This window comes from Nyctibius grandis, chromosome 1, assembly GCF_013368605.1.
Source record: "Nyctibius grandis isolate bNycGra1 chromosome 1, bNycGra1.pri, whole genome shotgun sequence".
Lineage (NCBI taxonomy): Eukaryota > Metazoa > Chordata > Aves > Nyctibiiformes > Nyctibiidae > Nyctibius > Nyctibius grandis.
The window spans coordinates 9821655-9835611 of record NC_090658.1 but is presented as its reverse complement, the minus strand read 5'-3'; the positions used below and the strand labels follow the sequence as shown (position 1 = coordinate 9835611).

Here is a 13957-nt window from a genome sequence, read left to right as displayed (position 1 = left end):
GAATACATGAGAAAGGAGGAAAAATGGAAGTAAGAAAGAATATATGTTGCAGGTTTAACAAATATGTATTGTTTGTTATTCCAGAGTAAAATAAGACAGTAGGTGTTTGCGATGTGAAAATCATGCCCCCCCAAAAAACACAAACCCCCAAGAAAACTCTTTAGAAAAGGATCTTGCTGGGTGAATTGTTACACCGTTTGAGCAATTCGGAATATGTAAGGTAAATTAGCTGTTCTAAACGTACCATGTGCTGGGTTTTTCAAGCAGATTTTTACATTTATGTTTTCACTAAGTCTTAGCTAATTGTTATGCCTTTCACCTTGAATGCCAATTGCAATAATAATATTACATCTGTAGTCTATTTCTCTGTTCTTAAATTACAGCAATCAGGAATACTCACTAGGTAAAATCCTGTATAGTTACTCATAAGAAAATATTGAAATCGGATGAAAAAATGTTTAGCTTGCATATTGCCTTAGACAGCCCTGGAGAGCTGCCAGGCAGCCAAGGTATTATTAGAAAAGCTGAGCAAATAGCTTGCAGGGGGAAGAGTTGTGAATTTAGAGCCATCAGGTACTATTGTGTCACCAGATTTTAGGCTGGTATTTTTTTTTAGTTCAGTAAAACCATTTCAAAATACAGCGCAGTGGTTTGAATGTGCAGGGTTTGGTTTCGGCACACGGGTTTAAGGAGTAGCGGTAACAGTTTTGGCATGAAACACGAGTGTTTTTCCAAAGGGGGAAGATGCTCAGAGGAGGTGGATAAAGAGGTTTTTGGGGTAAATGCTCACCTTGGCCTCCGGGATTTCGGGTGGAGCAGAGGAAGGGTGTTCACCCTGGAGAGCTGATAGACCCTGGCAGTCCCCGCGTGCCCCAAACTGCCCCAAAACAGGGGTCACGACATCTAGGAGCACCAGGGGAGGATGTTTCCCCTAACCATTCCTCCGATATCCCCTGGATTCAGGCTGGGCAAAACCATCAGAGGAAACACCATTTATTTCGAGAGCAAATGTGGAATCATTTTGCACAAGCTAACAGGCTAATTAATGGTGCCCTGAGCATTGAGCAAATAAAATAACTGGTGTTATTTTATGCACACAGATGCTTTTTTGAGAGGGAGAAAGGTCAGTTCCCACTGCAGAGCATCATATGGTGCAAACAGGTTTCACCTGCCAATAGTCTTGACTAATGAAAGGCTCTCAGCACTTGAGAAGTTAATACGCGGCCAAAAAAAAAATATCCTGTTTTCCCTTGGGCCTTCCATCCTCTTCTGGGGTGGTTTTGTACCTGACAAACTTTCTTTTAGTCAGTGCATTAATATTCTGTAGCGAAAGTGTCAGGGAAATACGATGAAACAGCGCCGTGCAAACATTGCTCTTTTCTCCGCTCCTGCCCTAGCTTTGCTCTGCAGGACCAGGGTAGGGGTCAGAAGGCTTTGGTTGATACTTTTTATTTTAGAAGGCTGAGATTCAGGTGTGCATTGTCTCAAACCAAGAGTCTGGCTTTAAAAAAAACCCATCCAGGACACTATTGTATTGTGGGAATGCTGCATTGCAAGCAAGGGGAGGGCTCTGCGCCAACTTCTGTAAATACATTTCTCAAGGCTTGATTTCTCTTTAGCACAAGAGATGCTTCTGTCAGGAAAAATATCCTCGATATATTAAAAAAAATTATATATGTACACACACCCCCTCAATATATTAAAAAAAAAAAGAGAGAAGGAGAGAGTAATGTTTTGTCATTGCTTTGCAAGTCAGGTTTTGGTCTATTCTTGTCATAGCTATCTGAAGTGTGTTTACATATAGTTTGCCTTTCTGGTATTTTGTGCTTGCACAGACCTGATCTCCACCTATTTTGTGTCAACAGTTGCCGAGATTGGTGTAGAGCAATTAACCATTGCGAACTGAAACACCGACACATGGAGAAAGGTGCCCTCAGAGACCCTCTCTCGCACTTACATCAGGCGCTAGCTCCGGGCTGCACCTGCATAAAACAAACCGCGTGGTTAAAAAGTCAGCCTGAAATATTAAAAATGGGGCAAATGTTACCTCTTTTCTGGCTAAACCAATTTTCTCTGCTCAAAAATGAAACACAGCCAGAGGCGCAGGGCGAGGACGTGCCGTCGAGGGTGTGCATTTTGCACTGCCTGCCCTGAAACGATTTCAGTGTAACTGATGTATGGCCAGCTACACCAGCATTAGCGCTAACGAGGCTCCTGCCTTTTATTTTACTTTTTCAAAAGAAAAGAAACGGCAGCAGATGCTGCTTAAAAAATATTACATCCACAGTTCTTCAACGAAATCTAGGTCATGTAACAGTTTCATGGGTTATTATTTCTTTTCCTTGCCCAGGCTCTATAGTCCTTGTGCCTTTTTTGGCTCATGGTAAAGCCAAATAGCAATTGCTCCTTCTTAATTCAGATTTACCCCAGAGATGTCCGACTTCTCACCTGGTTTATAAAGGTGGTTTATACCATCTGAGGGGCTGATCCCTAAGCTTTCTATGTCCCTGTGGTCTCACAAATTCTTTTTATCTTCGACATTTCTCTGACCTCCCCATGTGTGTGTTTTCTTGGCGTTGTTTTCTGAGGATGTCTTTTCTCCTGCCCTGAATAAAACACTGTCAGGAGTAAGATTATAAGTGAAATGAATTACTTCACTTAATGGAAAATTATGTTTAGATAAAGTAGATTACAAAGTAGGTTATTAGTAGTGATTAGAAAACAATGTTTTGAAGTAGGATGTCTTGGGGGGGAGTTTGTCCAGAAGCATGGGGTTGTTTTTCAGGTTGGCCATGACTCAGAGTTGTCTCTTTTGTGGTTTCTGGGGGGAAAAAAAAAAAAAGGAAAAAAAATCAAACCAGTTTTTCAGGTGCCCACATCACACAAAATACACCAACGTCCTCATGTTTGTTGTCTCACTAGTGGTGAGGAGGACGCAACCACAGGAATCACAGCTTCCCTCCTCCACCCAAGCTGAGGTCTTGGGGCATAGACCAGAGTGATGTCAAAACCTATTTCATGTACGAATCACAGGTCCTATATAGCGGTTCATTATGTTTTCTTTCTGGGGACTTTGAGGGTGTTTTCCCCCAAAGAAACTTGTTAAGGCTTTTGATTGGTCAACCTGGGTTTGCTTCTCCATGTCCCGCAGGCTGGAAGAGCTGGTGTGGGGAGAGAGGGTACAGGGTTACTCCATACTCCTTAAGTGGACTTCTGGAGACAAGAGGAGGGTGCGGAAATCCACCCAGGAGGGTGGACAGAGCATTTCTCACATTCTTCAATGAGCAGGAATGCACTTCAACCAGCCCCAGATGTGGGAGCAACCTCTCTGCTTTCACTTGGGCTGGAGGACCAAGCATGGCTTCCAGATCCCATGTCGTATGTGTTATAGGTAGGAGTGAGCAGGGAAAAAGGTGTTCGGACAAGGCTTCCAACTTGATGTATGGAAGAAGCCTTGACCTCAAAGGAGGACCACTGCGTTTAGACCATTTGTGTGGCAGGAGAAAGCTTGGAGATCATGCAGGCACCTCACAGACACTACATTTGCTTGAAGAAGAGTTTATACTGAATTGACAGCGGACAAGGAAATTGCTGAAAGAGAGAGGAGTGTTTTCAAAGAAATAGCAAGTAGTTTGCTATCAGTTCTCACCCATAATCGCTGCCATCAGGCGGGTCTCGGTTGGTTGGTTTGAAGTGATCTGCTGAAGACAAGCTGCTGGCTTGCACTGATAGCATGCATCAAACCCGGACCTGAGTTACAGAGTCCAGACGTGCTCTCCTGAAGGTTCAGGTGGGAAGCTGAGGTTCAGACCCCCTTAGAGCTGGGAGAAAATCCCAAGCTGGGAGATGTGCATCTCAGTCTGAGCTGCTATCAAAATTTACGGAGGGCCTGCCCACCCTCTGCCACGAGCGTTTGGAAGGTCCTGGGGTTTGTGGTGTCATCTGCACAGTGTGTAGCACATACATCTCTATCCCAGCAAAGGACAGTGCACTGTATGGCACTGAGAGTAATCACTGTCCAGATCTGCAGTGGAACAGTAACCAGGCAGCATCAGTCCTTGGGCAGGGAGAGCATTTTTGCGGGAGGCAAGATTTTGGGCCATGTACCCAACTGCAGTGCTGTATGGGGCCCAGCGCTGTCCTGGGCATGAGTTAGAGCAGCCTTAGTGCTGCTCTAATAGATGAATCCTTGCCATATTCCTTAAAGGCTAATTGTGGCACACGGCGATCAGCAGAGTACAGCTGCGCTGGGATTTTGGGAGCCGGGAACAAGAGACAGGAGGTCAGCTCTGCTGGCGCTTTGCCATGTAAAGATTTCCCCTTACATCATCTCGGCTGCGAGGGCGAGTTTTACATCTGCTTTGCACCCCGAGGGAATTGCATAGTGTCAGGGAATGAGGTTGCTGCGAGCCCCTCCCTGGCGCGGCTTGAGACCTGCAGCACGGCCTCTGCTCCGGCTCCCCTGGCATTGGCCAGGAGACGCCTGGATGCCAGACCTGGATTTCCACCAGAAACTTTCCATGTTGACTGAGCTTTTTTTGAGTGGGATTTGTGATGGGAGGGAAGGAGGAGAAGGAGGAGAGCGTACCAGAAAGGCCAAACAGCAGCTCGCCTATGATGTCGAGGAGGGCACTGGAGATGGGCCCAGAGCAGGGAGGAGCATCTCCAGGGAGCCCTTCCCGGGCATGTTGGTTCTTCACTCCTCCCTAGTGAGTCCCTCCCTTGTTTTTCATTCAGAACTAACCAAATAAATACAAATAGGCTTTAGCTCCATTCCTTCTGGGGAGCTGAGAAAATTTTGCAAGACGTGGAAAAGCGTTTCCTGCCCAGCTTTCTTCTAGAAAGACCCATCGAGCAGCCACCAGCCGTGAGCCCTATGCAGAGGTGGGGCTAGGGGAGCCTTTGGGCCAAGGGAAGGGCAGGGCCAGGAGCTTGTGGATCCTACCTCAATGGAAAGCCATCAGCTGTCCCTTCTGTGCCCAGAGCATGAGCCACCACTGGGCTCGCTGCCACCCCGAGGTGGTCACCACAGTTGCATGGTGTCCCATGGGGCTAGTGGCAGGGTGCTCCCCCAAATCTGGTCTGTTTATTTGGAGGCAGGATGCGTCCTGCGGTGATTTGAGAAGAAAGCATGGTATGGAGCAGGAGGAAGAGCAAGCAAGGAGGTGGTCAAAGGTAGAGCTGGTGCATGTCGGGCTGGCCGAATGTAGGGCATAGCCGGCTCTCTTACAAGGAGCGCATACCTGATCCCATCTCTCTGCTTTCTATTTTTGCACTCGATATGCTTGCTACATTAGCAGGCTTGGCTTGCGAGAGATTCAATAGCACTCTCCTGCTTTAAAGCAACTTTTCTGAATGCACAACATGAATCCATCAGAGGGGTCACATAGTAATGCTTGGAGTCAGAAGCTATTTTTAAAACTAAATTGCAGAACCACACATGGCTTTCATTAGTGCTTTACATCAAATTTGTCAGCTAATTAGTGGTTTTTCATCACTAGTTTTTGCATAGTATTTTATTTGTTCGCTCTTCAGTATTGTCTTGTGACACCCCCAGCCCTGTACACAATCCCTGGTGCTGGGGAGGAGGCAGAGAGAAGGAGAGGAGACCTTTCAGGAGACCTTCCCGATCCTCCTGATGGATGGACCCTCTGCATTTGGAGTATACTCCAGTATTACGTGTCTGGAGTGGGTGGTTAGCAGCCCGTGTACTCTCTTCCCTCCCTGCCTCCATTTAGTGTTGTAAATGATGTATTGCAGTCCTGAACTGCCTTCGGTTCGGAGGAGGAGGAGGAGGAAAACCAAGAAAAGTTGCCAAACATGACTTCATAAGGTTTGACTTTAAATTGAACAAAGTTTCTTGAGTGCCTTGGGTGTTGGGTTTTGATTTTTTTTTTTCCTTCACAAATAAAAGGAGTACAGAGAGCATGGATTGCTAATGACTGGTAGTTACGGGTCATTAAGCTCACTAACTGACTTCAGGATCAGAACTTTCTAATAACGGCAGTAAGCACTCTTTAACGTTTATTTCTCATTTTAGGGATGGGGAGATGTGATTACCATTCAAAAGTCTGCAGTTCTTTTTTCTGTTCAGAATTACAGAGGGAGCTTGCTATTTTTGAGGCTGTTTTAAAACATTTGGAAGTATTTGGTGAAATAATTTCTATGTTTTTTTTTCTTTTCTTTAACTGACTTCTTTAAAAAGCTCTGGAAAACAAATACACAGGAAAAAAATGAAAATATGTTAAAATAAGGAATAAAGCAGTTACTGAAGTGTAATAATCCCGGTTTATAGCACACTTTCCATTTAAATTGTTTTTATTAGAGATAAACCTGTTAAGCGTTGAGGAATTAAGTGCTGAATAGAGAAGGTTGTTTCGCTGCTGTATAAATGAAGGATCCCAGTATGCAGAAAAGAGGGCAGCTGGTTTTACAAGTGAATTATTTGCTAGTTTGAAGGGCTCTGGTTACTCTGGCGTCAGTTATAAAAATAATGATTTGTTTGCCGTCAAGAGGGATACTGTTTTTTCAGAGCGAGAGACATTTTAGCACTGGGGTTTGTAGGTACTGTGGGCTTTCTCATCGTCCTTACGCCTGGTTTGCTAGAATGAGCTCAAGGAGAAAATGAGGCAGAGAGATCTGGGGGAATTTCTTGGCACTGCTAGTGATACACAGACTTTTGGCACGTGGCACTTTGGGACAAGATTGAGAGGGAACAAGCTTGCAACTCCAAATATCAAAAGTTAGTAACGGTGTGAAGCTCTGCTCATTCAGGAGGGCTGGGGTGGCAGGGGAGAGAAAGATTCAATATACCGCTAGGTCTCAGCATCTCCTTTCAAACAGCTGGAAAATTTCATACAAAGACTGCAAACTGGAAGTCCCCGCAATCACTCTGTCGATTCTTGAGCAAAGGTGACTTTGGAAATTTCGTGACAGCAGAGGAAGGTCTTGTTTTATTCACTCAACAGAAGTGAAATACAAGGGGAAGGGAGAAAGACCAGATCTGCGCGGAAAATGTCACTCGGGCTGTAACCTGAGCCTCAGCGAACTGTGCCTTTCGGAGCGTTTTGTGACCCTCCGAAAATCCTTGCTCTCTGGCTGCTATTATTATAGCCAATTTCCAACTAAAATAAGTCTTTTGTCATCGCCAGCCGTGCCGCCTCTCGCTGAGAAGAAACAAAACTTGTACGTGGCAGCGAGGGCGGCCAAGCTGAAGGTCAGAGTGCAGAGGCAGATTGCCGCATCCCCGGGGCTGGGGCTGGATCTCACCCGTGAGACCGGCGATGCACCAACCGGGGAGACTGCCAGTGACCTCTGGAGACAGACCCTGGGCAAGAAGCCTAAGAGAAGACATCCTAGTAAAATGCAAATTGGAGAAAAGAGGGTTTCCTACTCCTCTTCAGGGTTACGCAGGTGGAATAGCTGTTTTTTTTCTTGCTTTTAGGCACACAGCGGAAAGCACAAGCTCATGTATCGAAAAGGGCAAGGAAAAGTTAACTTGAAAAAAATAATAAATACTTCAAACTTCTGTGTTTGCCCAACTGTTCAAACTTTTCCTTCATGCCAGATCCTTCCTTGTGCAAAAAAAAAAAAAAAAAAAAAAAGGAAAAAAAAATAGAAAAAAGCAACCCAAGGCGTTGTTTTGCAGAGTTCTCAGCTCTCCTTGGGCAGGGAGATGGGTACAACTTGGACACTGAGGGATCTCTTGTTTTTTGTATTTATTCTGCTCTTGGGGTGAAATGACCGAAACCTAAAAACCCCTTCCACATCAGAGCGAAGGTACCAGTGCATAGAGCACTGGTATGGGGAAAAATACTTTATGCAAGTCTTTGAGCCTCTGCGGGTCTTTACTCACACGAGTAAGATTATGCGGCTGTCTTAATCATTAACTTAAGTTTTATGCTGAGTTGTATTTTGAGAAGACTACATTTGAGTAGCACTTAATACGCAAATATCTTTTTTAGGTCCTGATTCCTCCGAACTTTTAAAAATTAGAGTGATTTAGGGTTTCTTTCTCTTAAGATAGCTGAATGTGAACATACGTGAAAAGAGGCAGTGAGATTTTTCGTGTTAGCTTCTCTGTTCTGTCATTCTTGCTGGTGTTACGTCAGCCTGGCACTTTGGAAATTCAAAGAGTGATCAAAAGATCTTGGTCCTTTTATCAAAGCAAAAAAAAAAAAGAGTATGAAGAAATTATCCTCATGCCTGTATATTTCTGCAGCACCAGCTAATTTGCAATTTTGCTTGCAAAGAGTTCTCAGACGTGATTTATAAATGTAACAGCACTACATTGTGCTCTCTCAAGGCAAGACACATTAATAATTTTAATCTGAGGGGTTCTTACAAATTCCAGGTTTGGGATGCAGGAAGAAACTTGAAAGTGAATACTTTCTTCTTTTTTTTTTTTTAAATGCATAGTGGTTTGGAGTCTACTATAATGCAAAGTAAAGCGTTGTGTTACAAAGGCAGGGAGGATGGGACAGAAGGTTAAAGGGCATCCTGGAAACAAACAGCTGGACCAGTTTATTTAAACAGATACAAGGATGGGGAGCTGACCTCCATTTGACTTCTAGTGGGAGGAGCGAGAATGTCATTTTATTACTTTGCCCAGAAGGAAAATGTTCTTGCCTCTGAATTCCCCCCAAAGACATCCAAACACTGGGCTGTTTGGCAGAATTGCTACTTATAGAAAATACTTACACGAATGCGTAGGAAGAAGATAACTCTTAACTACCTGTGTGTAAAATGGTCTTAAAGCAGATAGCACAAGCGATAGTGTGGGGCAAACAGGTGAGAATATGTTTTACTGTAGGCACGTCTTGTAGATAATTATTGATAAGTTCTAGCTATGTGGTTTATTATTTATTGTTTATAGTTTATTATTATTTTCCCAGGGCAGTTGTGAATGCTCCCTCCCTGGCAGTGTTCAAGGCCAGGTTGGATGGGGCTTTGAGCAACCTGGTCTAGTAGAAGGTGTCCCTGCCCGTGGCAGGGGGGTTGGAACTAGATGATCTTTAAGGTTCCTTCCAATCCAAACCATTCTATGATTCTATTATTCTAGCTATATAGTTATTATTATGAGACTCCTCCTTCTTATTAAAAGCTCTTGTCATTTGGAGGAGAAGGAAGAGAAGGTTGTGAAGTTGGGCTGTGTATGTTTGATGTTGCTCAGGGTTTCTTTGGGGTAAAAGCTTTTGGCAAATGAAGGTTTTGGTGACCAGGCAGTCTCACAGCTACTGAAAACCTGCCGCAGTAACAGGTCCTGGCAATCGGGCAGGAGAAGGATTGAGTAAACACAGCAAGAGCCTGCCAGGCTTGCAAAAAGAAATGTCTGGGGCACTGGGGTTATGTGTTGTTGTTTTCCTTAGGAGAGTTACTGTGAAAATTGCTTTCTGCAAATGCAGATTACAGATATTAAACAATTTTCTAATTGGTCATGGATCTAAGGCAGCTAATGGGGGAAAAAAAGCAGATTTTTTTTAATTGCTTATTTCACATGGTGTTTGTGCTACACCTGTGCTTATAATGAGAAAGGAGAATTAGTCTAACCTTCTGCTCACATGATTCTAATTTTCATGGTTTGTACAAGATAATGATAAACTGATTTGCAACACTGTTCGCTGGAGTTGAGGATTGGGTTTTTTTATTGGAAATGTGTACAAAAATTGATCCAATACTGTTGCTGACAAAACATGACCTAGATGAGGTGTAAGGTTTCCAGACTGGCACCCAGAATTGGTGCCTTTGAGCCCATTTTATTGAGACAGGTTTGATTAGGACTCAACATCTTGATTATTTTTTGTAGGAGTTTGGGTAACAGGAATCAGTCAGGAACGGGAGATAGGAGGAGACCGAAATTGCTGTGCTGGTCTTTGATGAGGGCAAAACAAACAGCACAGGGCGGTGGTTTGTGATTCTTCTCCCCGCCAGCGAGGGGAATGGGTGGGCAGAGGAGCTTCCCGCCGGGAGGTCCTGGTGACTTTATCTCTGCCATAGGAGAGCTCCTGCTAAGCCACCCCAAGCAAAGGCAATGAAAACAAGCACCAAGTAGCCCTTTGTGGACTTTCCCATTGCATTTTGCAAGTATAGCGTGGTTTTACCCATGCTTACGCTTCTTCCTTTACTAGTAAATATTGTGGCGTACACATTTTTATTTTTCTTTTTCTCTCTTGTAAAGAATGTAAAGTCTGGTTATGAGGCTTTGCTGTGATTAAATCTTGATGGGGATGTTTTCCAAATGGTTTTTAACTAAGCTTTCTGAAGAGGAAAACCGCAAGAGAAGTTCTTCTAACACTCTTCAGAAAGGTTCCCAGCCATGGTTTTGAGCCTCCTGATCTCAGTGCCACGAGGACTGCAGGCAGAGGAGACCAGGGCACTTGTGATCCCTCTCCTCCTTCTGTTTCACTCCAAATTATTTTAAATATTCCTTTCCCAAATAAGCATAACAAGACTAACTGAGGCAAAGAGCTACAAAAACGCCAGGAGTACAGTTGCAGATGGCTATTTTTAAAAACAACTGTACTTCTTTTATTATTTCCGAAGATCTGCTTTTCATTGTTCGGGGAGCGGGGGGGAATTTTCAGTAGTCCAGTAATTACAGTTTAACAAGATGTTTGCTGTAAATGGTCAGGCCTAGCTGGAGAAAACAGGATTATAAATTCAATTACTGTAAAGCTATGACCTCGCCTTGACCCCTCAGACTTTGCATAAAGAGAGAGGGGGGGGGAAAAACCCACCAAGAAATGGCTAGGAGGAATGCACAGCTCTGAAGTCCCCAGCAGTGTGACTTGGCAGTGATAAAACTCCAGACGTTCCCTCATTTGATGGGGTTCTGCCATCACAGTTCATTATCTTAATAGCGGGCATTAAAAGGGAATTAGGTTTGTGAGAGGTAGGGGCAGGTTTTGATAAAAAAAAAAAAAAAAATGGAAAAAAGAAGTCGGAAGACATAAGGCAGAAATGGCACTAATGAGGGGGAGGTAGCAGATGCCCTCACGAGCATCTCGTCGGCTTCACCCGTGGTTTTTTTTGTGCCCCGTTCTGAATCAAGAAGAGCGTTGCTGGTATTGTTTCCTGAAAACTCGGCTAATTCCCCATGAAAAGATGAAATGGAAGTGTCCGACTGGGGGTAAAAAAACAGGCAAACATAATCAGCTCGGAAACCCCAAGCTCGTGCTCTCAAAAAGGTCATCGGGGTTAGAGGTTTTGCAGTATTTGCATCCACACACAAGCCTGACGGAGTGTGTGACGGCGGGGCGAGGGGGCTTGGGGATGGGTGGAAGTCATCCCCTTCCATAACCGTTTGCTTTCCTCTTTTTTCTTGCAGGTTTATTAATGCTAGAAGAAGAATAGTTCAGCCCATGATAGACCAGTCCAATCGAGCAGGCAAGTCCCCAGTAGTAACTGTTATTCAAGTCACGCTAAGCACAAAGCATCCTCAAGCCATTCACCAGGAGGTTCCATTACCTGGTAAATAAATGAGAAAATAGAATGCTGGGGAGTGAATGACAATTAAAATACAACCAGCTTTGTTTCATTACGACCCTAGTCATTCTACCATGATTAAAACATTTTGGGGAAGAAAGACATTGAAAATTGAAAAAGGAAACTAAAATTACCCACTCTATGACCAGACTTTTGGAATTGAAGTTATTTTTTATTTTTTTTAGTAGTTGTTTTGAGTTTTTCTTCCCAGCTCTTTCTGCTCCTGTGACCACTCCCTGGTGCATGGCTTGGTGTGGAATTGCTGTAAACTTTATTACCTGTCAAAAGGGCAAAGGGGTCAGAATCGGTTGTGGGACTCAGTAAAGTTCAAAGACATTCAATGAGGTAGAGCTTTATGTGCTTTAATAACCCAAGACAGCTTACTTCTGAAGCCGGCTTTTAATGTACAGTTAAAACCTCGAGTTCAGGTAGTGGTACTTGTATAGGATCCTTTTGTCCCTCGTCTCTTCGTTTTAGTAGCTGTCTTTTGGGATCACTGTGTGTTTGGGGTTTATCTCGGGGGGGATTTATTTTTATAGGTTTTTTTTAAATCTTAAGTTTTCTTATGCCGGTTCTGTCTGGGGTCTTGGCTCGCAGCTCTGGGTATTTACCATCGAGAAATAGCCCGTTACTCCTGATTGGTTTTGTTTTACAAATCTCGCTGCCAAACTATCCAAATCCAAGATGCCTTTGGGCCCCGCTTCCTTCTCAAGTACGTTTGATTATTTTATCATTAGAGGTGAATATCTGGCATGAACGTGTCCAGGTCCTGCTCTTAGAAAGGCACACGGGCGTAATTTAACACACTGCGATTTCAGTGTGATTATTCCACCCATAAAATCCAGCTCCTATACAGGTCTTTGCATTGACGTCAGCAGCAGCTGGAGCCGGGGCTTCTCGTGCCTCAGGATTTCGCATCGCTAACTTCATTTCCAAACTCGCAGTAGGAAATTAAGCCAAAACTAAGCAAGCTTGTTAGCCTGGCCACTAAATTCGAACAGTGGATGTTCTTCCCTGTTTTTAGAGCCGGCATCGATAGCCATCTCATGCAGTCCCTGGGTGGAGGGGTTGTGTCTTGAAGCCATGAGAAGAGGTTGGGGCTGTTGCTAAAGAGCAATGTTCTGCACTTTTCCAGTAAGTCAAGGAACACCCTATAACCCCGACGGGCAGCCGATGGGAGGTTTCGTGATGGATGGCCAGCAGCACATGGGCATCCGAGCGCCAGGTAAGCCCTGGGGGAGCATCGCCCACCGACTGGGTGACCTCGGTCGTGCCAACCGCAGGTAACCGCACCTCCGCCCTCCGCCGTTGCATCAGCTGCCTGCTTTGCCTCGCCTGTCTTCTGCCTGCCTTCAACACGGCCGAGGGAAACCAGGCATCTTCTCGCTCGAGTGTTCCTGGGCCCTCTGCCGTGCTGTGTTTTGGAAAGGGGCTTTTGGCACTATCTGTTGACTTTGCTCATTCTCTGGCATCTTCTCGGATTTTTATCTCCCTCTAGGACCTATGAGTGGAATGGGCATGAATATGGGCATGGAGGGGCAGTGGCACTACATGTAACCTTCACCTAGGTAACCAATGGCAAAGCCAGGGGGAAAGTAAGTACAACGGGGTCTTTCTTCTCATTTTGTCCGAGGGATATTTGTCTCCTTGCATTTCCCTATGTTCTCCCTGCCCATAGCCTCATGCTTGTTCCTTCCTTTCCATCCATCCATCCTCCGCCTGGGCTCCTTCGGGTTTCTCTCCCTTCCAATTCAGCGCCAAGCTTTCCAAGCTCCCAAACCCCCCGTGCGTGTGCGCGCGCCGTACGTTGACGCCGCCATACCTCGACGCCGCCATACATTGATGCTATTATCCATCCCCGAGCACATGACAAAACAAGAAGCAGCCGGGGAGGTGGGGGAGCCCGTCGTCTTGGCAACAGACTGATTTGCAAAATGTAAGCGGTCTGCAGCAGCGCAGGGAGAGGAAAGAGCATGTCCCCAAAGTGTCATAAATCTGTCTAACCGCAGTTGATGCATGAGTTACATTTCTCCCGCTAACCTGCAAGACACCAAAAAAGCCAAACAGAGACTTCTCAGAGGTAAAAAAAAAAAAAAAAAGATAAATAAACATCGGCTTCACTTAGTTGCGTTTTGGAAAGCGACGGATGAAACTTTGATTTTTTTTTTTTTTTTTATTTTTTTTCAAGTTTATTTCTCTTTGTCTGTCCGTCATAATGGGATTACGTGTGGCAAAGGAAAAAGAGAGAATACAAAATAGAGGTGTGCGCAGCAGGCTATGGAGCTTAGCCCAGGCTAATTGACTATATCCAAATTAAGTATGCCATCACTTGCAGTGTGACAAATGGATTTGACTTATTCAGTATACAAAAATAGAGATCATTAATGCAATCTTCAGTGGCAGGCCTCGTGAAGAAAGCCTAGAAAAACTGTCCCAGTTTTTTTTTTCCTTCCCTCTTGTCTTTTATGGGGAA

General features: G+C 44.6%; 1 protein-coding gene across 1 annotated transcript in view; it reads left to right on the top strand.

Moving 5' to 3' along the window:
* Window positions 1-13072, top strand: part of MEIS1 (Meis homeobox 1) — a 105138-nt gene extending 92066 nt beyond the window's left edge. The window contains 3 exon segments of the mRNA XM_068396925.1: window positions 11327-11385; window positions 12620-12709; window positions 12983-13072. Coding sequence (XP_068253026.1) covers window positions 11327-11385; window positions 12620-12709; window positions 12983-13041 — 208 coding nt within the window. The 3' untranslated portion in view covers window positions 13042-13072.
* The last annotated feature ends 885 nt before the right edge of the window (window positions 13073-13957 follow it).